The 25682-nt window shown below is 42.3% G+C and overlaps 2 protein-coding genes across 3 annotated transcripts in view; both read left to right on the top strand.

The window, feature by feature from the left end:
• The first annotated feature begins 407 nt into the window (after window positions 1-407).
• Window positions 408-6090, top strand: tmem9b (TMEM9 domain family, member B). Its single transcript, XM_076287311.1, has 5 exons — window positions 408-648; window positions 3196-3287; window positions 3404-3512; window positions 3817-3951; window positions 4576-6090. The coding sequence occupies exons 1-5, from the start codon at window positions 556-558 to the stop codon at window positions 4729-4731; spliced, it is 585 nt and encodes a 194-aa protein (XP_076143426.1). The 5' UTR covers window positions 408-555; the 3' UTR covers window positions 4732-6090.
• A 643-nt stretch (window positions 6091-6733) lies between these two features.
• The window catches only part of dennd2b (DENN domain containing 2B), a 50506-nt gene continuing 31557 nt past the window's right edge, over window positions 6734-25682 (top strand). The window contains exons 1-2 of one of the 2 annotated variants that reach the window (XM_076287309.1): window positions 6734-6835; window positions 22009-22104. In XM_076287309.1, coding sequence (XP_076143424.1) covers window positions 22031-22104 — 74 coding nt within the window. In that variant the 5' untranslated portion in view covers window positions 6734-6835; window positions 22009-22030. Of the gene's footprint in view, window positions 6836-12979; window positions 13157-22008; window positions 22105-25682 lie in introns of those variants that run through there. The other variant, XM_076287308.1, reaches the window with a different exon arrangement.

The raw sequence follows: 25682 nt of genomic DNA, 5'->3' as shown, positions 1-25682 counted from the left end.
AATGAGTAGGCTATGTATATCTGATAACCAATTACTTAACTAATTTATTCTACATTTCCAGACCAGATGAGGGGATAAAGGATTGATGTAATTTTCTACCATATATACCCAAAAAACAAAGAAATGTAAAATACGTAGCCTACAGTGAATTTGTGAGGACGAATTAAAGTTAGGCCAGGCCTATAGGCCTACCTATCAAACATGTCTTTCATTGTTGGAGAGTGCGTTCCCTTTTATTTGCTGGTATTTTTCTTTTGAAGTAGTATGAACAATAGCCTATCATGAAAAACTGAACAAAAATACTTTGAATTAGGCCTACATTGAAAATGCAGTCTCTAAAATCCATGAATGGTTCCACAACAACCGTGTGTGCTGGGGACGAATTTGCAGCGCGCACTTGAAAATGATCAGCTGACTCTGCTGCCACAGAGATATCTTGTATGACTGGCTTCCCTCTTACATTTCTGTATGATTTTGTTGTCCTTCATAATTATTGTCGGTTACTGCCGAATCAGTTTGAGCTCTGATCAGGTTCTGTACTTTTAATCGAGAAAGATGTATCATACTGGCATTAGAGTTTCCTCACAAGTAGTTCCGCTCTTATGTTTTGTCTTCGTGGTAATATCAACACAGACGGTCGACGCAAAGGTAAGTGAACAAACACGTATATTTATCTGTGCTTTAGGTCAGCAACCATTTTAACAAAACACGGGTAAAACAACATCCTGGCAAACCATTCTCTGTCGATGGTGCAGTTATGCAACCGGTTCTGTAATTGTGTCTAGCTTGATGGCTAGCACTAGCTAGTTAGGCATTTAACGTTAGCAATCCAGTAGCTCACCAACCGTACTTTTGCTGTTAGCAAGCTGCTATTTGGCTTTCCTTTTGTAATCAAATGCCTTACGTTATATTCGCATATGTATCCCAATCCGTGTGGTCGATTTGTCTGTTTCGTAATTAGGCCTGTCTTGTTTCCAACAAGGTTTGACAAGTTGACTTCTACGTCAAATGATCAGTCACCATAGCGCACCCAAACAGACCTTTTACAAAACAATACGTGTATGATCCTCTTGTGGTTTATGAACAAATGCTACCGTCCTTTTATTTAGATATGTATTTAATGCACGTTACGTGTCCTAGTATCAATGAGCAGATAAGGTCGAACAGACAGGGTGGGTCAGTCTACAGAGAAGACATGAAATGTCACTGTTGTGTAGGGGTGTGACTTTCAAAACCGACGTCTCGAATCAGTGTCGAGGCTTCGAAGTATGGCACATATCGAAGCACAAGTGTTTCGAAACACTGCTTCGAAACGTGGTTCAAAACAGCCATGTCATGTGACCACTGCTTCGAAACATCGTTCAAAATCCCTATGTCATGTGACCAAAGTTTAAGTGAACGTTCGGTGCATTTCACCCGTGTCGGCAGGCGTGCCCGCGCGTTCAATTAACAGTGTAGACTTTTCTTCAGCAATAACCATGATGGAGTAGTGGTTAGTGAGGGTATTTTTGGTAGCCCAGGCTGCACAAATGTGGTTCGATCCCCGTTTGATTTGTAAGGTATTGTTTCAGTTTATAAGTTTTCTTGATTAATCATTAACCACACAGTTTCAACTAAACTCTCAGAATGTTCAAAAATCGAGAGTTTTTATAAGAAGAAAGTGATTTAGAGAACACAAGTGGCAGCAATAATATTCTCTTTTTTGTGACTTCATGTGGTCAAAAATCAACAATAAAACATTCAATCCATTAAACAAGCAACCAGAGAAAACAAGCATTAAAATAACATGGTAATACTATTAATAAAAAAGAGCGAAAGAGAGAAAGAGAAAGAAAAAAAAAATTAAAGAGAGTAGGCCTGTCTGAAAAGATGAGTTTTTAGGTGAGATTTGAAAGTGGTTATGGACGTGGAGTGTTGAATGTAGTGGGGCAGAGAGTTCCAGAGGTGGGGGGCTGAGTGACTGAAAGCTCTATGGTAACCAGACGAGCAGTTGGGAGGATGAGCTGGATGGAGGAAGAAGATCTGAGAGAACGGATGGGTGTCTTGATATGGAGAAGCTCAGTAAGATACTGAGGAGCAAGATTGTTAATAGCTTTAAATGTAAGGAGGAGGATCTTGTAAATGATGCGGTATTTGAAGGGGAGCCAATGAAGTTGCTGCAGGACAGGTGTTATGTGACTGATAGAGGGGGTTCTGGTAATGATGCGGGCAGCAGAGTTTTGGACCAGTTGTAGTTTATGGATGGATTTGTCAGGTAAACCATAGAGGAGAGAGTTGCAATAGTCTAGGCGGGAGGTGACCAGTTCCAATTCCAGCACTGTTGGGGGAGAGAGATGGGTGCAAGCGAGAGATATTACGTAGATGGAAATATGCCGACCGAGTGATGTTATTGATGTGGGACTGGAATGACAAAGTGCTATCTAGGATGACACCCAGACTCTTAACCTGGGTGGCAACATGACAACATGAACTAACAACGTGTGTGTGTGTGACTGTGTGCGCGTGCATTCGTGGTTCACATGCACAAGTGGCAACATGAACTGTGTGTGAGTGGGTGTTTGTGTGTGTGGGTGTGTGTGTGCATATGTGTGTGCGAACATTGGTGGTTCACACGCACAAGTGGCAACATGACAACATGAACTGTGTGTGTGTGAGTGGATGTACATGTGTGTGTATGTGTGTCTGTTTGTGTGTGCTTCTGTGTGTGTGCGCATGAAAGTTGTGTGGGAACATTGATGGTAAGTTGTAGGAGTGTGTGTAAGGATATCCTGGATGAAAATTATACTCTTTCCCATTAATTTCCTATGGTGGTCATTTTTGACCGTAAACAAAAAAAAATGTTTTGAAGTTGAATAAATTACTCAAATTCAAAGAAAATAGTCACAATGAATGTTATGTGTTCAAATGCCTTTTGTGAAGGATGTCATAAGGTCTTGAAGCAATCTGATGAAAAATGCCATATGTATGGTACAGGGAATGTGTAAATAGGTCATTTTTGACCGGAACAGTGATAGAAGGTTAAACATGAAACCAGACCATGCCAGCTTACAAAACTGAAAACCAGAAGGCCTAGTGAAAATACCAGGCTACTTCTGTGTGGTTTCAAAATTCTGTTTACCATAGCATTAGGTTGACTTGAAACAATGACCTTATGGGATATTTTCTTACTTGAGATTTTGCTTCTGTTTGCAACAGAATTCAGAAGACATTAGATGCAAGTGCATCTGTCCCCCTTACAAAGACATACAGGGGCAGATTTACAACCAAAATGTGTCCCTAAAGGACTGGTAAGTCCCCCCCCCCCACCCCCATCTGAGATTCTATCTAGATTGTCATGCTTAATATGTTAAGATACTAACATTTCATTCAAATGTTAAAATTGGTATCTTTCTTTTTTGCCAAGCAACTGTCTTCATGTTGTGGAACCGATGCCAGTGGAAGGAAAGGATGTGGAGGCTTACTGTCTGCGATGTGAATGCAAGTATGAAGAGAGAAGTTCTGGAACTATCAAAGTAAGTCATTGAGGATACTCACATTGGGAGTGAAAGGACTAAATTACAAAGTAATGAAAAATATGTGTCTAGGTGTTGGCAAGCTAAGTCAGTAATAAATAAAACTGCTTAATTGATTTAATGTCACAGTTGCTGTTAATATTAATATGGCTTTTAGATCCCCTGGCCTACGTTGAAGATGTCCAATTTTAGCGTAACTGTAATTGCTCATCTCTTTTGTATGAACATCAGCTAGCTGATTTATCTGGCTGTACAATCACAATTGCAACATACCTAATACAGATGATGGACCGTTTTGTTTCAGGGGACGATTATTGTGTACCTGTCCATCTTGGGCCTGTTGTTGTTATACATGGTTTACCTGACCCTCCTGGAGCCCATTTTGAAGAGGAGACTCTTTGGCCATTCTCAGCTGATACAGAATGAAGATGATGTTGGGGTATGTGTCGTGCAAAATTATCTCTGGTTTCCGGTTCGCTCCATCATCCAAAGATATGTCAGAGATGGGAGGGATGGGAGGGCTGATGCAACAATGTCATATGTTCAGCACTGTCGCATCACATCACTGTCCACATCACCAACTGAACAAAATTGATCAAAATGATCAATTGTTTTTTTTCTTCGTTAGTGAAGAGTCAGTTCTGTGTGTAGGATCTGTAGGAATATTGTAAAAAGTTGTTTGTAGAAAGATATGTATTCTGTACACTCGATTTAAAAGAATGGTTGAATAGTCTGTCTTATGGCTATGACATTACAATATAGTGAAAAACACTCAAGAAAGCCCATAGTAGGGAGTTATTTTAATGAAAAATGTATTTACACAATTAGTTGCTTCAATGATTCCATTCTCTTGGTTGCAGTTACACATAGTGTACCCATTCCTAGGATTCTTGCTGCTCTGATTAAAATGTAGGCACTTTGTATTGTGTTATTTTACTGTCATTTTAATGGTTTGTAAAGCACTTTGGGTCAACCCTGTTGCGTGGACTTGAACTGACTGTCCTATTATTACTGCAGCTCTGATTCCAATGTGTGCTGTCCTTCCCCACTCTGTGTGTTCCAGGACCAGCAGCCGTTCGCTAACGCGCACGATGTGCTGTCACGCTCGCGCCTGCGTCCCAACATGCTGAATAAGGTGGAGCATGCTCAGCAGCGCTGGAGGAGGCAGGTGCAAGAGCAGCGCAAGTCCGTCTTCGACCGCCACGTCGTCCTCAGCTAATCTCACTCCGCCTCCTCGGCCCTCTCCCCCCGTCTGCCCCTCTCCTACACACACACACACACACACACACACACACACACACACACACACACACACACACACACACACACACTCACTCCCCTGTTAGACCTGTGGCAGTGAGATCACTGTGACTGGAACTGGCCCGTTCATGCATTCCCCTGAACAGCACTATCTCCTCTGGTCCATCATTCCATAGTGTTCCACACAGCTGCTCCTGGGGCACTGTCTCTTTGTGTTAACAATCTCATTGACGTAGGTCTGTGGAAGTGATCTGGTGTGTTTGTGTGTGTGTGTGTGTGTGTGTGTGAGAGAGAGTGTGAGTGTGTGCGTGCGTGTGTGTGAGTGAGTGTGTGTGTGTGTGTGTGTGTGTGTGTGTGTGTTGAAGCTCATTCATATGAACTTCATTCATCAGGCTTTTAGTTGAGCTCACCATAGAATATGACTATGAACAGTTCAAAATGCAGTGATGTAATGTAACCTATTGTAATGCATGACACACCATGATACTCCTCTTTCTGTATTGAAAAATGTTTGACCTGAATGCATTTTAGCCACACCAAAAAGCATCATTGAAAAAGTGCCAACAATATGATCAATCTGAGTTCATTTAAAAACATTTATGTAAAAAATATGGCATTGAAAATAGCTTTTGGAAACATACCTGGAATTTGACATTTAACTGGAATAAGATCCCCCAAAAACCTGGAATCTTGAGAAGGTGATAATGAAAATGTATAGTGTTAAAGATGACTTAAATCCTCAGTGTACAGATTAATATTCATGTTTTCCAACTTGGAACTTGCCGTCATTGAAACTTCTAATTCATCTCTGTTCTAATTCTTCTCTCCCCTAATGCATCTCCCTCCCTCTTCTGTTTAAATCTCTACTCGGTTGTGGCGATGTTCCATTTATACTACTGCATAAATCCATAGTTGATTGTTTACTTGACATGTAGCCATGAGTTGTCTCCAATCAAGATGTCTTATTTAACGTTTAACTGACTGGAATCGGATTCTTTTTTACATCACTGCCTTGAGAATTACATTTTGATCCTGGTGTGTTGTGTTGCAAATCTCTGCCTCATGCTCATTTAGATCAAGCACATTTGTAATACATCTGTGATGATGACCTACATTCTCTTGCATAATAAATTGTCTTTGAATTGAAATGAATGATGTACGACTAATCAGGTAGGAACGTTGTTGATGTAGCACTGCTGGAACATAAGGAGAGATGGAGAAACGATGTGTATAGAAACTGTCAAATGAGAGTTGAAGTTTTGTGTTCTGGTTTGATGTAAAGCTTTCTAAAATATATAAAACCCTTGAATTTCCTGTACACGTTTGCCTGATTGGTCATTGTTTTTGCGGCTTGTCTCTAAATGGGATTTGTGTGCGACGGTGCAGAGTAGACTGGTAACTAGGTTATTTCTTAGTGCACTTTGCACCATGCAGCCCAAATAGTGTTCAGACTTCTTAATTTCTCAGCTATTATGAAATCTGACCCCATGCAGGCTTTTTTTTATCTTTCAAATCAAATGTGTGTCAATCCACCAGAGGGAGTGCTGTACACAGACACATTCAAAACTTAATAATTTTCAGAAAGACAGCACTATCTATTTTCCTTGAGCTGGTGAGTAGTTTACACCTGAGGTTTTTGTATTTCTTTGGTAAGGAGCTTTGTGGAGGTTATGTAATGAGTAACAAACTCTAGGACGTTATTGAGAAAGTCTGAATCATTCCACAATAAACAGTGCAATATATAACTTTGTGACACCTATACCTCAATTGACAGCGGCATAAAATAAGCGTTTGTAACAATGATATCCTATCAACAGAAATGACAAAATGTTATCTTGATGAAGAGCATACGCAGGGCAGTGCACAGAATGTAAGCCCTCTCAATAACGACCGTCATCGTTTCCTGTTCCAGCTCTTTTTCTTTTTTTAGGGACATTTATCGGGATTGCTTGTATCTGGTTCAGTCCATACACAACTCCGGCAGACTCCGGAGGAAAGACTTGTGACAATATGGATTTTTAAACTAGCATTAACAAAAGAAGAAAAAGCGCCAGAAAGCAAAGGTAAGACAGACCTCTCTCATCACCACCCTCACTATCTTTTGTACGAGTCACGCTTAAATTAACTTTCCAAGGTTTCTTGCAGATATAGGCAGCTCTGTCAGACGCGATGTCAAAATAAACCTACTTTGCCTTGACGTGGCACATTGCCCAAAGGCAGGATACTCCACATTAATCTGATTTCGTTTACTTTGTTTTTAGATTATTTCGTTTACATCTGGAACAGCTGATAAGAGAACTATGTCATTGTGAAGCATGATGCGTTAGGAAAGAAAACATACCTTAAACTTGTGTCACGCTGGCTTATAGTTGTTTTTCACTATTCTGGAAAAGGCACAATTATGAGTGAAGTGAAAACTTGATTGTGCTGCGAAGCAAACAGCTCGTTGTAGTTGATGAACTCTTGCGCTTACAATCAGTGGATACGCGGGGGCGCCCTTTAGCCTTATATTGTCTCAAGGATTAAACTCCTAAACTGGCCTTAATTGCTCAAATTAGTGACCCTGACCCCTTGTTTTCATTATCATTCTATATGAATATCATGTTAGTTTCACACCATTTATTCTATGCGACAGAAATGGACAGAAAATACACTGCACCATATAATTGCATTAGACTTGGTTAGAAGACTCCTCTCCTATCTCTTTGTCTCTTCTTGATCCAAGAGGAGGAGAGTTTGCCCAACAGTGCCTCAGGGTCGCAGTAAGGGAAACAATTAGACCAACTATGAGATAAAATCTCTCTTTCTCTCCCTCCCTCTATGAAACTCAAGGTCTATGGTGCATTAAGTCATGCTGATATTATAGTTAGGCTACTTACAGAATGGGATGTAGAGAGCCTTGATTCTGTCTGTTTTACTGTGAAACAGACGAATGGCTTAGTAAAGCCTCATCGCACACCTATTGCATACCTGTTTGACTTTGTGTAAACTGTCTCGCTAAATCATGATTTTAGGGGAACTTGTTATATCATAATTTGAATCTTTTTACACATTGTGGTGAAGTTCTTCTGTGATGGTCTTTTCTTGATGGTATTGCTGGTATTAAGCTTCCATTGAAGCTTAATCTGGAAATCACATGCGCTCATGATGTAACTTTAATACAGAGCTAGGTCCTACATCCCACTCACATAGCAGAGCCAACAGATGTGAAGTCTATTAACAGACGTAACTAATCTGTCTCGTTGCTTCAAAGGATTGATGTTGCTGCTTATTGCTGCAAGTGTTTTTATTGGTTTGTGTCTGTCTCATAAATTGTCCCATGAAATGCTATGCCATATCCAACTGTTATGGTGCAGCCTTCTCCAAACAATGCAATGCTTCATTAAACACTAACAATTCTGACAGTATGAGCATAACGTCTAACATAGATGCCGACTTCTTAACCAGGCAGAAGTGACAGCACTATTATGTATCATGATACAGATTGCAGAGGATATTTCAGATTAAAGGCACAGGCTCATTAGTGTATTGAGGGTGAATAATATCCCCCCATCAACTTCAATCTTGAGATGGGGATATATGAAGATGTATTCAGAGTGTGAATAATGTCCAGCTGTCTCATTCTTTATAATTTCAGGGGAATGAATCATGATGTCTCGCCTAAAAAAAAAACATATTTTTTTGCGTTCAGCACTGTTCACTCTGTGGCCTGTCCCCATCATTAGGCTTCTTAACGTTGAACTACTGAAAATATATTGTTGTCTCCTGGAAGCATTTGCCCATAAATATTTTGTGGTTGGGTTGTGGTTAAAATGTCTGTGCTTGGGAGGGATGTTGTGTTTTGAGGCTCTTCTGGTATCACTGAGCTTGATAGATGGCTAATTGCAAATATGCCACTTGTAAGTATCACTTTCAGCTATTGTAATGTTGTAATACTCCCCAGCCTTAGTTGCCTGAACAGAGAGGGTCTATATTTAAGGGCAGCCGTGGCCTACTGGTTAGCATTTCGGACCTGTAACCGGAGGGTTGCTGGTTCGAACCCCGACCAGTAGGCACGGCTGAAGTGCCCTTGAGCAAACCCCTCACTGCTCCCCGAGCGCCGCTGTTGATGCAGGCAGCTCACTGCGCCGGGATTAGTGTGTGCTTCACCTCACTGTGTGTACACTGTGTGCTGTCTATGTTTCACTAATTCACGGATTGGGATAAATGCAGAGACCAAATTTCCCTCACGGGATCAAAAGAGTATATATACTATTACAATGCTTTTAAACTGAATGTAAGTAAGTTAAACTGAATGTTAGAAGAGATGTGAGGGTTCAAAGCAAATGGCCTCTATTGTTCTGAACAAAACAGCTTGGCCTGATTTCTGAATTTAGAGCAGTCTAAATCTCTAATAAATGTCAGAACATTGCCGTGAACATGCTGTTGATAGTGCTCATTTGGGTGTGTGCTAATTGAATAAAGGGTAAATAATGTTCTATAGTACAGTCCCCCACCTCCATAGTACAGTCAGGTAGAATAGGTTACATTAAAACATGCTCAGGTTGAGTTACACGGCAATATTCCAACACGGTGGCGTCATTAATCTTCCATATTGAAAATGCAGCAGTTACTGAGAACATGTGTCAGAGGGCTGTCATATTCCATGCTGCCCCCAGCACAGCACAGCACAGCACAGCACAGGGGCAGAGAATAAATCAAATAAAAACAAATCAAAGGGGCCGATATGGCGTCCCCACAGATAAGTGTTGTACATGTAAGAAGGATGTAGAGAGGTATTGTGACTTTCGTCTAAATCTGCTAACAGGATGCCTATGTAATACACAACAGTAAATCTTCAATGAATGTCTTCAGGGCAACTGATGATATTTATTACAAAAATAAAACAAAAAGTAAGCTGTGTGTTTGCTTCATTGTTTTGTCATGATCTCTCTGAGCTGTAAATGTTATCCATAATGTAGTTCATAATTATGAGACGGTTAAAAGAGCGCTCACATTTAATCATGGACATGTTGCCTTTCTGAACTGTTTTCTGTCAACATGTTGCGAAATATGTTCCTTAAATGTTCCTTTGTACTCTGTGTATCTTGCCTCATATATAATCTTTTGGATCCATTTGCTTTCATTTTCAGGGTCTGAAACAATTAATCACTGGGAAGAGACAGAATTGCATCATTAGTATGTACTGTATGTCTTCAAATGACCAGCTGCGAATGACAATGTGAATTATGGGCAAAGGAAAAGTCTTAAATCGAACTAGAACTAATTTAATAAGGCAAAATCACTTTGCTAATTTAACACCATGGGTAAGACCTCCATCCAATTCTCCCACAAATCAAAATATATACTGAATTGTCCTGATGTGGGACACTGCCTAATGTGGGACGCCTTAGCTCTGGTGGGTGTGGCTCTTTCCCAAAGTAATGAATGTCAGTGAAACTATGGCAAAAAGCCAAAGCTGTAGGGTCCTGTCATCAAAATTGGATGTGGATTTAATATGTTGTCCTCACATTGTAGCCTAATATAGCCTACTACAGAAGTCCGAAAAGCAAAAAAATGTCCCACATTAGGGCAATCCACCCCTAGCTGTAGTTCATGCACTAGAACTTTACTTGTTGATAGACTTTTCCCGCCCTTTCAATTAGGGCCCAAGGTCTAATTATTCATAGCATTATTCTCTTTAATAATTAGAGAACACATGCTTCCAATGAACTTTGTGACCTTTATCCTGTGACCATTAATGCACAGGCTTCAAAACCCAGTAGTGATACCTGTAGTGTCCAAAGTGAGTTTGCTGTAGGTTTCATGGGTCGAAACCAAAATAGTCTTAATAATGTGACTGTATGTTTGCAGTTGAATTGAATACAGTGCAGCTCAAAAACAAGGTCAGTCATTTCTCTTGTTTACTGGATGCAACAAGTATACAAGAACAGTCCCATTTGGAGCAGATTGCCTCCAAAGTCAACAGAAAAAAGGTGGATAATAATTTCTGTGGTGCTGAGGTTGCATATTTTTGTCTGCGTTGTCAACAAAACCTCACCAACAAAAAGTCATTATGCTTTGACTCAGTTGGTGCTCTTTGACATCTGGTTCACTCCTACATACCCCACACTTAAAACCACCACATATTTTGGGGTTGTGATGTTCCTGGTAGTAGGCATACTCTCCCTGAAGTGATGTTTAGTCTGTGCACATGAATCCGCATTTCACTGATGTGTTCCCAGGGCTCATAGGAGCATGTATTGAAATATAACACCGTATGAGGTTATTTTAACACAGACACAGGCAGGACGCACAGACAGTAGATATGTAAACACACCATAGGCACTTTCAGATGTCTGTGAAATCCTGGGTAAAAACAAAAGAGAATGCCTGCACACCAGAGTAGCTCTCAGAGTTTAATTAAAAGGAAAAAAAAGCAAAGTTTTGAGCCGATGCGATCTTCTTCAGGCCCTGGGTATCTGGGACCCTACAGGCAATGAGATCAGGCCATGCAGTCCTTTGGTTAAAAATGTTAATAAAATTATGTTTGCTGAAAATCACTATGCCTCCCCTGAATTACCCAAAATCCAAAATCTCCCAAAAATATAATGGTGGAAACATACTCTTTAATTGTCAGTCTGATATGTTTGGATGGGAGTTAGTGTACATTGAGTCCTGTAGTTTACCCCACAAAGCACATTGTAAGGTCAGGCTGTCATAATCACAGTAAGTTCAGTGCTAATTGAAATGGTTGTTTGAGGATCAGCCTTATCCTTAGAAGTTGAAGATTATGAGTTATTCTGGAACAGTGCATTGGCCAAGTGGTTTGCATTCCCAAGACAGATAACTGTGAGTTGTAGTGTGTGTGTGTCTGTGTGTTAGTGTGTGTGTGTGTGTGAGAGAGAGAGAGAGGGAGTGTGTGAGAGAGAGATAGAGAGAGAGACAGTGTGTGTGTGTGTGGTGGGGGTCATGGAGAACATGCTCTGATGATCCACTCGTTTAAGGTGGCTGGTCTCATATATCATATTAACACTTCAGATAGAACACAGATAGAATACAGAGTCATAAAACAGTATTACCTGTGGCAAACAACTGTTTTTGTGCTGAGCACAATGCCTTGTGTCCACCATGGTCAGTTTAGTGTGTGATTTGTTATAATTGTTTGTTGCCTTCACCAAACTTGTTGAAACTTAATCATAAACCACTATGGGACACAGCTGCAAAACATTGTCAGGAGGACTCTTGTCTCTCGCTGGGCCAAAGTGGGATATATTTATACCACAGGCAATGCTTTAATTTTTACACTCTGCAATGCAAAGTGGCCAAAGCTAATCCATTTTTGCTCCCAGTGATACAGACTTGACTGTGTGAGTGACTCAGACGTACTATCTGCTGAATCATTTTGCAGACCCAAGAAGGAAAACAACTAACTCACAGTGTCCCTCTGGTTGGATTGCTACAGCATGTATTTGTCATTAAATACAATTGTCTAAAGGCCTGACTCATGCTCTGACTACGTGAGGCATAGCCCCCTGGCCAAGCCAGCTGTTAGCAATGTGTTATGCTTGTTCTCTGTTGCTGAGAAACCTAAAACTTCATAAGCACACAGGAGAGACAGTGGATCAGGGTGTTTTAGCATTGTCTGTGAGCCTCACTGCAAGCATGGATGTCCAACAGAGGCCATGTCAGCAAACCTAATTATAGTTCCCAGAGGCGTTTTCTTTGTTTTCTCAAACTCATAATGTAGGTTACAAAAACATTATCCACAGTTCTTTTATTTTAGTTATGTCCTGTTAAAACAGACCAAAGTAGGCTACTTTTGATTTGTGGTCCAATGATGGACCAATACAGGATTAGTCGTACATCCTCTAATTTAAATTTTCTAAACTCTTGCGCATTTGACTTTCTCCACTCTTAAGATGTGTTCACAAGTCTTGCTTAAGATACCATGCTTGAAAATTACCCTGTCCTTACATCTAGTCCATTAGATTAACTGTATTGTTTTTAATGTTTTTAAAGGAAGGAAGTATGGAACCAGGTTGGAATGCGGATAACAATACAATGAAATCATTACCAACATCATACAGCACTTATAAGTAGGCCTATTGAACCATGCGTTTGTGGTACTGCAGACCTCCATAATGTGGGAGTGAGAAAACTTGAATGCAAGAGTGGGGGGCAAAACATCCCATATCCTTGGTTACTAGCCCAGCCTTCTGCTTGCCAGCCCTCTCGGCAAGGGAGGACTCCGTTTGCTTGAGAGGACTTGAGTTGAATTTTAGGGAAGAAGTCCAGGTATCACCGGCAATGTTGTGTGTTTTGAGAATGATGTCTTAACAGGATCTTTTTTAGAGAGACACCTCAACATGAAAATGGCTTGGATAACCAGAGGCTTCCTTGAGGTAACGTTAACACGCCTGTCATGTAAATCGCGTCTTTGCGTTGTAACTGGTGTTGTAACATTGTTGCAAAGAAACTTGCAGCATGTATATCTTGGCGCTCCAAATAACACTCGAAACTGTTTGGAAAGATGTTGCGTTTGAATAAGCTTAGCAACTTTGGAAAGCGGCACAAAGTATTACATTTAGTGTAAGGGGCCATATTTGGTCATTCACCTCTCTTGTCAAGTTGTGAAAATCAAAACAAATGTATAAAAACGTATACAGTCCGCTGATTAGTGCATGCTCACTATCAAATAAATGGATTGAAACCGATAGCCTACATAGGCTACATCCAACGAAATGAAAACGACATGGTTTGAAAGAACATACACAAATGTACCGTTCACAGAACAACTATTTCATATACCGCAGACATGAGAATGAGTACTATTAAAGTAAATTACAGAGCACGAAAGGCTTTTTTATTCTTAGAAACTTAAACAGGGTGGATGACAATCACTGTGTCAAATAACATGTCTCGATTAACGGCGCGAAATTTCGTTTAGAGTATAAGTGAAATAACTTGAAGCCACCATTATAGTGAGGTTGTTGAGTTTACCAATGAACTAGCCAAAACCTCTAGATATCTGAATAATGATTAATGGCATTTCCGCGTGGGTACGTATAAAAGTGTTGTCTATTAATTCATAAGAAGACGAAGCAGCTGCAAGATTTTTCTTGAACTTTCCGAACAGACTGTCCATTGTACTGATCTAACAATGACGTCTCCTTCTCATTGGCTTGGATTGTCAGCTCAAAGCATGGGAAGGCAGGCTTTCTGTTTTCAGGCTAATTCTTGCGTAATAAGGAAGGCTGGGATGTCACTGAACTGCTATGTTTTAGTTCAGAATCTTTCCAGTCATGCATCTCATATAGCATTGCATAGCAAGACTTCTTTTATTTTAAGTTTTGGCTCCCCTGTGGTCTACCCCTCTGTGCGTCTACTTTGATATAACTTTATCAGGAGGTCAGGATTCAAGCATGGCTTTCAACCATTGCATCACACTTGTCCCAAAATGTCATTCAGTCAGTTAGTCACTATGCAAGTTGCTGTCACCTTGGGGCATTTGGCATACTTCTTTTAATTTCTGATCTTGTTAGTAGCATCAATGTTTTGGGTGGTGGTGGTATGTTACCCCTGCTGGAAGTAAAGATAGTCAAACAGCACTGGAGGTATTTATGGCTGAGATCCTTCCTATTTCCTTGTTTAAGACAGTTTTCATGGACCTGACCAGTGCGCCACATTGTCCTCCAGTGTCTCCTGTTCCTTTTTGTGTCCTTTCCACTGGATTCCGTGCATATTTTACAGAGGCTGACAAAAATATGTTGCAGTTTGTGGTTGCTTAGAAAGAAACTCAAGCTGTTTCTCAACCCACAGATTTTCCAGAGTGACAATCTGGACTGTGGTCAGCCAGACAGCTAGTCACTTCCTGTCTGTTTATCATTGCCCTCGCCAGACGACAACAACGTCTACTCTTGGGCCAGTCTCTCCATTTGTTCCCCAGATGACAAACATGCATTGTGACTGACACTCCTGTATTGGTTGCTGATTTGAAATGGATGAGTTTAGGCAGTGACATTGTTGTGGTGGATAGATATCTGCTCCCTTTTCTCTTTGTGATGGATGAGACTATTGTTGATACCAACACTCTCCATCATTGTGCAGCGGATAGGCTCATGATTGATGTATAGCAAACAGTGAAAATACTTACAACCCTCTGTGTACTTCTGAAGGCGGTGTTGACTGCATTCATATGGGTTGATGCATGGCATTCTTTGTGTGTCACTGTCACATAATAAGGGGCACTTTGCAGGGCAAACCACTTTTCAGTGTGTTCTGTTGCTGGCATATCAAGACACACCTTGAAGAGTCTTAGCATGCCTAGAAGCCTAGTTTCCTGTCCTATAGTCTCTTTATTCATCCTTCATCTTAAAGGTGCCTAAGCGATGCTGGGTAACATCAATTCTGTTGACGTTCAAACAAAATAGTGAGCTAGCTCGTCCCTCCCTTCAGTGCAATTGAAACTCCTGAACGCGCATTTCTTCGGTGATTGGCTGGAACAGTTTGTTATGTTTCATGGTCCAGGGTGGACCAGGATGTTTTTGTTGCCGTTTTTGGAGTCTGGTCTGTCCACAGTGTATTCAGAGCACAGGCAGCTAGCGGTTGGTGAGGTGATGTTTGCTGTATGTGACAAAAAATGTTTCAGTTCAGTTCAGAAACCGCGTAACATCACTTAGAGCACCTTTAACTATCTATCTTGATTGGAGTCACATATCACATGTAAAAGATTCCATCTGTGCATGAGGCCTGAAGCGCTGCATATAATGCAATAAAAGAAAAATTGCTGCAGAAGCTCAGTGGAAAGATATATGTCCTATCCCTGTGAGACTTTGGAATGCTGAGCACAGAAGGAGGTGCCTACACCAGCTGTGCTTATGTAAATCACACTCTATCAGAACCCATCCTCTTACCATTTATATCAGGATGATGTTATTTATTATAATTCCAACAAAGAAATGGCAACTGTAAATGGTCCAGAGACTAAGAGGTGGAATGAGAGGGAACGCAGCCTATTGCTTCCAGCCGGCAGGCCTAGTCATCTTAACAGCTCTCGGATATGGTGGGCATCGAGTTAGTGTGCAGCTGTTCTAAGCTGCCACGGCCAGCCTAGGCTAAGCATTGTGTGAAAAATGAGGTGTGTGTGAGTATGAGTGTGTGTGTGTCTGTGTGTGTTTTTTTGTATGTATGTGTGTGCGTGCGTGCGTGTGTGTGTGTGTGTGTGTGTGTGTGTGTGTGTGTGTGTGTGTGTGTGTGTGTGTGTGTGTGTGTGTGTGTGTGTGTGTGTGTGTGTGCGTCTCTCTCTCTCTATGTGTGTGTGCGTGTGTGTGTGTGTGCGTCTCTCTCTCTCTCTCTCTCTCTATGTGTGTGTGTGTGTGTGTGTGTATGTGTGTGTGTATGTGTGTGTGTATGTGTGTGTGTGTGTGTGTATGTGTGTATACCGGTATGTGCGCACGCGTGTGTGTGTGCTCCATTGAACATGCGCTTGGGGACTCAGCAGGGCAACACTTCACCTCCGCCTCTCACTGAAGAAAGAATCACGCCACACACCACAGAGACACACACAGCCAGTCCCCAGAGACTTGGCTTTCAGCTGTAGGGGTCAGAGGAACAAAAATGACAGGCCTTTTGTCACTTGTGTGTCGGAATGAAACTGGACCGCTCGTGCGTAGCTGGGCATTGTGTGAGCACAGAATTTTCAATGAGCCGGTAATTAGGAGCAGATGGTGAGTCCAGGTGGACGTCCAAACCTCTGAGAAATCTTTCAGGTTAACTGAGACATTCCCCTGCATGTTCTATCCCCTCAATCTAAACATGACATCCTTGGACAATGACGACAGGCAATGTGTACACACACCATATGTCCAGTGTGTGTGTTGTGAAGTGAAACTTTTATGAGGACCATATGTAATTAGGATGGGGGAAGGGGGTTTGGTCAAGGGGATGGAAAAGCTCTGGTATGGCTCTTCCTTCTCATCCATATTTTGTGCATGAGCTTGCATTGACGCAAGCTCATGTCGGACCTGTCTGGCTTTGCAAGCTTGCTCTCCAGCTATGTTCCACATGGAACAGAAGAGAGGAAAAAAGTGGACGACAAAATGTCTCTTAAAAAGTGTAAATGGTCCCTTGTGAATACATGGCTCTGTTCATTCACTCTGAGGTTATGATGTTTGAAAACAGTTGAGATTGTGCAGATCTCTCTCTTTTTCTTTCTCTCTCTTTTTTCATTCTTTGTTTCTCTCAGACTCTCTCTGACTCTGTCTCACATTGTCTGTATCTACAGGCTGTGAGTAGACTCCATGGAGTTTTTAAAGCCTTGGAGGAAGTGTCTCAGCAGAAAGTGGATGACATTTTTTTGCCAGAGGTAGAGAGGTGAAGCAGACAGGAAAACACTATTAGGTCCTCATTGTCTATTTTTGGAACTCCCTCTTTGAGTCTGTCTCGTCCACTAAAAGTGTAAAAGAAGCGCTAAAGATAGCAAGGAAATGCTAGAGATAGAAACATTAAAGAAGTTAGCAGAAGGGGACTTCTGGTGTCTTTTATACGATCACCCACCCATCCAGTCATGTTGATGCTAGAGATAGAAACATTAAAGAAGTTAGTAAAAGGGAACTGCTGTCCTGTATACGATCACTGACTCCGTCCAGTGATGTCCAGCGCTGTTGGGATGGCACATTCATGTTCGTTCCATCACTGGTTCCTTTGTGGCTCCTCACCAGTGTCCGTCCACTGCCTTTCAGACGTCTTCTGTATGTGTTGACTCTGCTATTTGATTGGCAGCACAAATATTAGTGCATTCCTGTCTCGTGGTCTGCTGGTCCGTGGGCCGCTTTGAACGTCACGGCTGACAAGGCCGATGACCCGTGTGCATTCCACAGAGTGTCGCGCACACGGAGGACTCACTGTGATAGCGGGTGTTTGACTGGCTGATAAAGGGCTTACTTTTTAACCACTGCTTGCTCAAGGACGACAGGCACAAAGGGCTCCTATCCTCAGTCCCTCTGCTTTTTGACAGCATCGCACACACACACACACACACACACACACACACACTATTTTTAGCTCAGTCATGTACACTGCAAGTATTTGATTGAATTTCACACCGACCAATGAAATGCCTGGCGCCAGCCTTGATGTTCAAAACAGTGACATGTGCATTGACCTACATGTCATTTAGCTTTCTTGAGGAGCATTGACCACAGGAGAGTTTATGTTGTTGTTTTTGAGGGTCACAATATGGAAAACTCACGGTAAGTTTTTACTTTGGTGATAGTACTCATTATAGAGGCATAGATTACTCGCCTGCGTAATTACTCTTGTGTGGTAGGCGGTGCTATGCTCGTGATGATTACTGATTACATGGCTGTTATGTGTTTTGGGAAGTGGACAGAAGTCAGTAGAAGGGTCACAAACACACCACACAGACATCCTAGAGAGAGGATGGCAATCAGTTGTTTACAAGTTGTATAAACAAGGTCTAGGACCAGCACTTAAAAATGGTATCAGAGGTATCATCTCCGATATAAAATTTCTGTAGTTTCTGTCTGTTATACAGGTTTGACTTAGCTGTTGTTATTTGATGGTCCATTTTACTCATGCTGATGTTTTCTGTATAAATGGGTGCAGCTCTGGCTCTTCCTGTTGTAGATCCTAATCTGGTTGAAATACAAGATTAGCTCTCTGTATTCCTACAAATGTCTGCTATTGTATGGGTTTAAGCAGTTTCCCTTAAACTTCCTTATGGAGCTATTTATAACACTATAATAAACTCCTAGTGTATAAAGTGCCTCTTTGTATTATGCTTCAACTAGATGTAAATACCGTGAAGGTATGACTATTCCATGTTTCTCAACACTTACACTTTGAATAGTGCTGCTAACTCAGGTGTTTTGTGAAATGCCTTGCCAGTTCAAACATTAACCACAGGGTGATGTGCCCTTTGGGAGCTACTGAGAATGTAATTCTACATAAGAACAGGACAGGGGTTGTTTTGAGGGCTCAAACTCTTAAAAGACTTAATGGAAATACATTGGCTGCATGTGAAATGCAAGGTTCTATCCCGAGGTCTCCCGCTCCCACCCTTGGCCTTGCGGTTGCGAGGGAGACTCTTGCCGTGGCAGAGGGTCATCGGCGAGCTGTTGCTCTCCCTAGTTCCCACACACTTGGGTGTTGGAGGAGCTTGGCAGGCGTCCGGGCGGCTGTCATGCATTTGCACTGAGCGTGCTCAGGTGGCAACAGAAAACACACACACACACACACACACACACACACTGTGTGTCTCCGAACCATTAAGAACAGGTAGTTGCATTGTTGGTGTCAGCAGCAGGTTCCTCTAGATTCTGTTCACAAGTTTTAACCTGCTTCTGTTGCCCAACTGGCAGTGTTGAAACACATTTCCATTTTCTCACGTGTCTCATGACTTCACTCACACAGGATACAGTAGACAGATATTTCCCACATAGAAAGTGAATGGTCATGTTTAGTGGTACAGTACATACTGTATATCTAACATATGGGTGTTTGGTCTGGTGGTCCTAATGGTCAATGTTTTGCAATGGTCAAAGTCCACACTATTGAAAAGTTTGTTTTCAGTTTAAATCTTGCCCCTGTCATCACCGCCAGTATTGCAGTGATTTCTCATTTTATGTCATAGTGAAACTGCAAAGATCACGTAGAGCCAAACTGGAGAATCATTGTGTCTGTAATGTTTTGGTAAAACAGTACCTCCACAATCTTGTTATAGGTTTCTAAATGCACTCTGTATGTGCCTGCCAAACGTTGTGGTAGAAATGATTTAATGGTCTAATATCTTTTCAAGGTTGGTGAACAGTATTTTCACAGCTGTGCGTCCCTCAACAGCTCAGTGAAAATATTGGGCTGCGTTGGGAAAAACACAGCTCTCTCACATGTTTCATCTATTCATAAGCACCAGTTGTCAGAGAATAAAAAAAGATATCTTCAGCTTCAGCATTATTTGTCATTCTCTCTCATATATCGGTTGGAGTTCTCTGTCTCTGTCTCTATCAATTACTTTGGTATTGTTTTCCCTGTTGGCTTTTTAGTGACGAGTTAATGATGCCAATCACATAGTTGTCTATGTTCATGTTCAAGAGCATTTAATTGAGAGGAAGAGGGAGAATGAAAGAGTCAAAAGAACGTAAAAGAACAAGGGACTGGGAGAAAGAGAGAGTTGAGAAGAAGGAGAAACTGGGAGAAAGAGAGAGTTTAAAAGGAGAGAATGAGAGAAAGAGAGAGGGTTCAAAAGCAGGAGAGACTGGGGGAGGTCTGAGACCCAGTGCGCCTGGTCCCAGAGGTCTGCAGTGGCACTGCTGTTGAGCGGGTCATGTGCTCCCACGTCAGCTGGAAATGAAGATGCATGTCCTCCGCAGTCCTCCGAGGCAGGAAATGGCTGACAGGAGGAATGCTGTCTCTCCCCTCATCCCTCAGCCTGCACACAGCACACAGCACACAGATCACAGCTCGGCCTCCTGCACGGCTGTGCCGCCGCTGCTCACCCTGCTACTTCATACAACATCTTGCTGTAAATAAGCGCCACTGGCCACCCCCAGCTGACCCTGCCACCCCCCAACACCCCATACCCAGCTCATCCTGCCACCCCCAAACACCCCACACCCAGCTCATCCTGCCACCCCCCAACACCCCACACCCCCCCTCCTTTAGCTCCAGTTCCATCAGATCTCACACTGACCGCACCGTAAAACGAAGAGCTCTTTAAAGAGGAGCCGGGGAGGTGGGGAGGCAGCTGTTATTTTGTGTTGCTGGTTTCCCACCTCTGTTCACAGATGAGTTTGCCCTCTGGTTTGAAGGGAGGAAATGGCCTAGTGCTTGGCATAGAGTCTGTGGGAGCCTGGGCCATGTTTGTGAATGTGCTTCCAGCAGAGGAGTGCATGTTCCTGTCAAAGGCAGTATGCTCCCATATGACTGCTACGGATTGGCCTGCAGTCCATGGCGTAGAGAGATTGATTGTCAGGATCAAAGGAAAAATCAATTTGACTTGATTTAGAAAACACCATCAGACACTAAATGTGGAAATATGAGCTTGAAGCAAACAGAGCAAGTTGCACAACTCAGCAAAATGTGGTTTTGTGTAGATAAGTGTGTGTAATTGGTGTTATATTTTTGGGCCATGCCTGAGCAAAGCAGACAGCAGAAACTTGCTGTACTGGAGGGCATAAGCACCGAAACCTCAACTCTCCTGTGGAGCTTGTAAAACGAATGGCTGTAATAAAAGTAGTTGCTTTTGTAGCCCTCCAAATTGCATAAATGTATAGGGAAAATAATCATTTTTTAACAAGCCAAAAGATTGAGCCTAACTGTAAATCTTTGCTGATTCCTTTTAAACAGACTGACAAAAGAAAACTACACCTTCCATACCAGTCACTCGCTGTTATCTCTCTCCGCCTCCAACATCACTTTCTTATTCTGTCTTTTATTCTTTTCTTTCTTTCTTTCTCTCTCTCTCTCATTATCTCACCCTATTCAGTGTTTGACACACCAGAACTTTGATCCTTTTTTTCTTATTTGAGTCCATTTGTGAGCCAGCTTTGTGCCCTCATTAATGACTTGGATCTTATGGTTTGAGATGTATTAAATGTTTTGGCTCAGTGAAGCCATGAAGTGACCATGAAATGTTGAAAGCCGTGTTTCAACTAATGATTGCAAATCTCTGTGCAGCCTTGCTGAATGATCAAAAATATTTCCTCTGTTTCTCTGGTAACCACTGGAATTCATCTTGTTTTCTGGACATCGCGTCAGTGCATGAGTGTGCTTTTTCAACAGTGATTGATCTTGGGAAATTGGCCAGAATTCTCCAACTAATCTTAATGCCACTACAGTGAAATATATTTTGGCCTTTTATTTGGACTTCATTTAGGTCACATTTCATTGAGGACATATTTTGGATGTCAGCAGACATTGGCATCAGTTGGATTGTAATGAACTCATAGTATTTGTAGTTCAAACATAAATACATTTCTTGCAGGAAAAAGCCTAGCCTACATTTCCAGATATTCCATAACCCATACACGTTATGACTGTGAACAGACTCAAATTCCTCCAGTTGTGTGTATTTTGAAATTCTCAGCTATGAAGCACATTGTGATCTATTCCCCTCTACGCATACACACACACACACACACACACACACACACACACACACACAGCAGTATGATTTTAGAGGCATTAAGTCAGTAGATGTCTGTTTGTCTTATCTGTTGTTCTATCTGTTCGCCAGGTAAGTGGGCGGTCAGGTGAAGATGACTGCCAACAAGAGCACCAAGGCCGCACCCAGAACAGGAGTGGGTAAGGAGGCCCAGGAGATCCCCGACAGGTGAGTGATCAGCCACAGACCCTCATTCACCTAGGGAGAGGGAGAGGGAGAAGGAGAGGCTAGCCTGTTAAAACATGATGCTGTCTAGCGAGAAAAAGTAACAGACTGAATCCAATAAATTTGTTTATTTGATCCAAATCCATGTATTTGGTAGTACGTTAAACCGTCTTAATCCATGGTTTTTATGTTTTCACGAGGGAGGGATCGGGTGAAATCATCAGGGTTTCATAAAGGGCTGCTCTTCTGAAAAGGGGCCCCATTCAAACATAAACTCCTCTCTCAGCCCAGGCTTGTTTGAGTCAACATGTTGAGAGCTGACATTTTCCTGCTGCAGACACAGAAACAGAACGGAGCTGTGTAATGAAAGCTCTGGAAACGCACTCTTGTCTTCCTCTGTCATTTGTCATCCCTCGTTCAGTTCATATACACTGTGTCCATCTCCTACAATCGCTCTCCTCTAAACTAGCCATTGTAGGGAAGAAATGTCTGGAGTGGCCACCACTGAAATACATTTTGGCCTCTGACAGCGTTGCCTCATAGCGGAACACAAGAGCCTGTTTTTAATATCTCCCCAGTGAGCTATGACTGTCCAGTCAGAATCCTGGCATGGTGATTACTGTATCATATCTTATCATGGCCCTGCCAGGTTGATCCTTAGTAGTGATAGGCTTATGACTGTGAGTCAGAGATGTGGTGGATTAACGTTAACTTCCCGTGTTAAGTGGCGCTCAACTTCCTGAGCGGTCCCCTCCTTTCCGAGTAAGTCTTGTGTCAATGTGTTGAGTCAGTCATGGGCCTCTTGTCTGGAGCCTTGGCAGCAGGAGCTTGGCACCCCGTAGATCATACTGATGCCTCCTTTGAAGTTCGATTCAATATTTATTCAGAATCTGATTTCAGGACGTGCTTCCCAGCAGTGCCATGACAGTTGGTATAAATACAAAGCACAGTTACAGGAAGAAATCTGATGTAGTGGACTAAAATATCACCACAACTCCTCTAGGAGAGGAATGTTCCCCAAACACCTGTAAGAATGAATTTCCTTGATTATCACTTATCACAAATTATATGATAACAAGACATTTATGACTTTGAATGTCCATGTGCACAGTCTATGTGCGAGAAATGATGCTTGCGTCGGCCCCCATCCTCCCACAGGGCTGTGTCTCGCGGATAAGAATACACCCAGCGTGGACTTTAAATCACAGCCTGCGCTTGGGGTGAAGGCTGCTGAGGGGACGCATTTTATGAAGAGAGGATTTGAACTCCGAACATTCTGAGGCAAGCTTCTCATAATAGAAAAGATAATAACTACAGAAAGCATGATTCACTACTGGGGCTGAAACAACTTCAGGTTTTTTTGGAGGAGGGGGCGGAAGGAGAAAAAAGGCTTTGTCTTTGATTCCGAGAGGGAAGGCCAAGGTGCACTCATTGGCCTGTGTGTGTGTGTGTGTGTGTGTGTGTGTGTGTGTGTCTGTCTGTCTGTGTGCGTGTGTGTGTGTGTCTGTCTGTCTGTGTGCGTGTGTGTCTGTGTGCGTGTGTGTCTGTGTGCGTGTGTGTCTGTGTGTGTGTGTGTGTGCCGTGTGTTTCTGCTTTGATGTGTTTTTAATGGAATCCTGTCGATCTTCTCTCACCGGCTACTGAGGGAGCAGGAAATAGCCTGTGGTCAGACTCGGGGGCTGGTGCTGCCAGATCTGGTGGGAGTCCGTCCATTTCTGGCAGCCAGCAGCACAGCACAGCTCAACTCAGCTCAGCTCGGTCCATGTGTGGCCAGGGCAGAGGAGGGTCTGCCCCTGCTCCAGCACTTGGCTTGTTGTCTCTGGCTTATGGCTGCCATAGACCCTCCTCAGCCTGCTGGCCAAACCTCAACACACATACACACACACACACAGACACACACAGACACACACACACACACCACTGGAGTGTGTGTGAGAGAGAGAAAGAGAGAGAGAGAGAGAGAGAGGTCTGGTCCCTGAGTGGAGAATCTTAAAAGGGGCTTGCGAGCGTTCATAGAGCTGGATCGGATGTCGCAGGCACATTTTTGACCACTCTGTTATTCCATAGCTGATTGTGTTTAAATGGTGGATGGGTGGATCGGGTTGAGTTCAAATGGAAGAATTGGATGGAGTTGAGAAGCCATTTAAAGTACATTTCCAGTAATGGGATCTTAATTTGTAATTGTTTGTTCATAGGATTACAGAATGCTTAATATGTGTCTAAATATTGTTAAAGGCATAATTTTTTAAACTTTATTTTAGGTCGTTTTTGGTCAAATTTAACGACCCTCTTTTTTTGGAATGGTGTGAAATTTAGCTTGCTTGACAGAAGTTGGTCTAGTCTCAACATGGTGATTTGCAAAAAGGAAAAAGAAACAGATCAAATCAGTTTCCAGACTCCATGTAAGGAGCCAGAGTGCTCTGGTTTATGTGTAGCAGGACTCACATTACATGTGTTTTTATTTTCACATTATTACCTTTTACAATACATAGCCTCACTCGGACTGGCTGACCTTGGGCTGAGGTCGGGCACAGAGAAAGTGATGGAAATATGTTTTTGTACAGGTCAGCAGCCCTCGTTGTAACCCTTGGAAATGCACTGTTTATAATGCTTGAAACTCCTGAACTGCCCCATGCTTGATGGAAGAGTCGTAAAGCAGAATAGGTATGTTGGACTCCAAGGCCTGGCTCTGACCCCATAATGAGTCGAGGATATTTCTCCAAGAAAGAGTGCAGCTGGAGTTGGTAGGTCGCCTGGTCAGTCACCGGGCTTGTTAAAACATCCCACTGGCCTCCTAGTGGGCTTTTATGATGGATGGCATTGGTTCGCTTCATTCACTGAATTCCTTCTGGGAGCCATGCCTCTGCCTCTACCCAGGCCCTTGCAAAAGTCCCCAGAACATATTTTTAATGGAGGTGGTTCATTTGGTTTAGTAGTTGTGAGTGAACGATTTCCCTGTCTGTTACATTCATTGGTGCTGGTTTGGTTATGGCCATTGTGGAATTTTTACATGTGTGTGTGTTTGGTTAATGTGTAACGATGTTGCTCCTTTAGTAAATAGAGTGAAAAAAATCGCTGGCCCTTCTAAATGAAAGTACACAGGGAAAGTGCTTGGTCATTCGACACTGACTTGAGTACATATGATGCAATTTTTATAATTCATTGAGAGGAGCTGAGCTGAATGGATTGATGGTGTCTGCTGTCAGTATTTCTTTATTTGTTTAAATACTCCAATAGTCTGCCATTCCTATAATCTATACATTTGCCATAGTTTTCACTATAGTCAGGAATTGGTATGAACCTGGTATGAATATGTGAAAGGAAATATATGCCATCTCTCATGTTGACCTTAAGGACACAGTATAATACACAACTGCACCCTGTGACTCAGCTTGAGGGTGCGAAATCAGACACAGTATAGTTGATAACAGTCTGACTCTGATGCTTGGAGGTGTTTAGTGGAAGTAAGTTTTTGTCTGTGGACTGTAGCTCTTTAAACTAAACTAAACTAGCCTGAGGAAGGATCTGTGGGGATCCAGGTGCTGTCTCTTTCGGCCCCACCCTCGCCTAGTGGGGTGTGA

The sequence above is a fragment of the Alosa pseudoharengus genome, unplaced genomic scaffold (assembly GCF_046254945.1).
Source record: "Alosa pseudoharengus isolate Yale_2024_CS ecotype anadromous, Long Island Sound unplaced genomic scaffold, YU_APseudo_1.1 YU_APseudo_1.1_scf_16, whole genome shotgun sequence".
Classification (NCBI taxonomy): Eukaryota; Metazoa; Chordata; class Actinopteri; order Clupeiformes; family Clupeidae; genus Alosa; species Alosa pseudoharengus.
The sequence above is the reverse complement of the archived record's forward strand: the minus strand, read 5'-3'. Positions and strand labels throughout refer to the sequence as shown.

Bases quoted from the DNA above. Each gene is read 5' to 3' on its own strand.
- tmem9b (XM_076287311.1), top strand. From the start codon at position 556: ATGTATCATACTGGCATTAGAGTTTCCTCACAAGTAGTTCCGCTCTTA. The intron at 649-3,195 runs GTAAGTGAACAA...TGTTTGCAACAG, and splicing joins CACAGACGGTCGACGCAAAG to AATTCAGAAGACATTAGATG. The intron at 3,513-3,816 runs GTAAGTCATTGA...GTTTTGTTTCAG, and splicing joins GAAGTTCTGGAACTATCAAA to GGGACGATTATTGTGTACCT.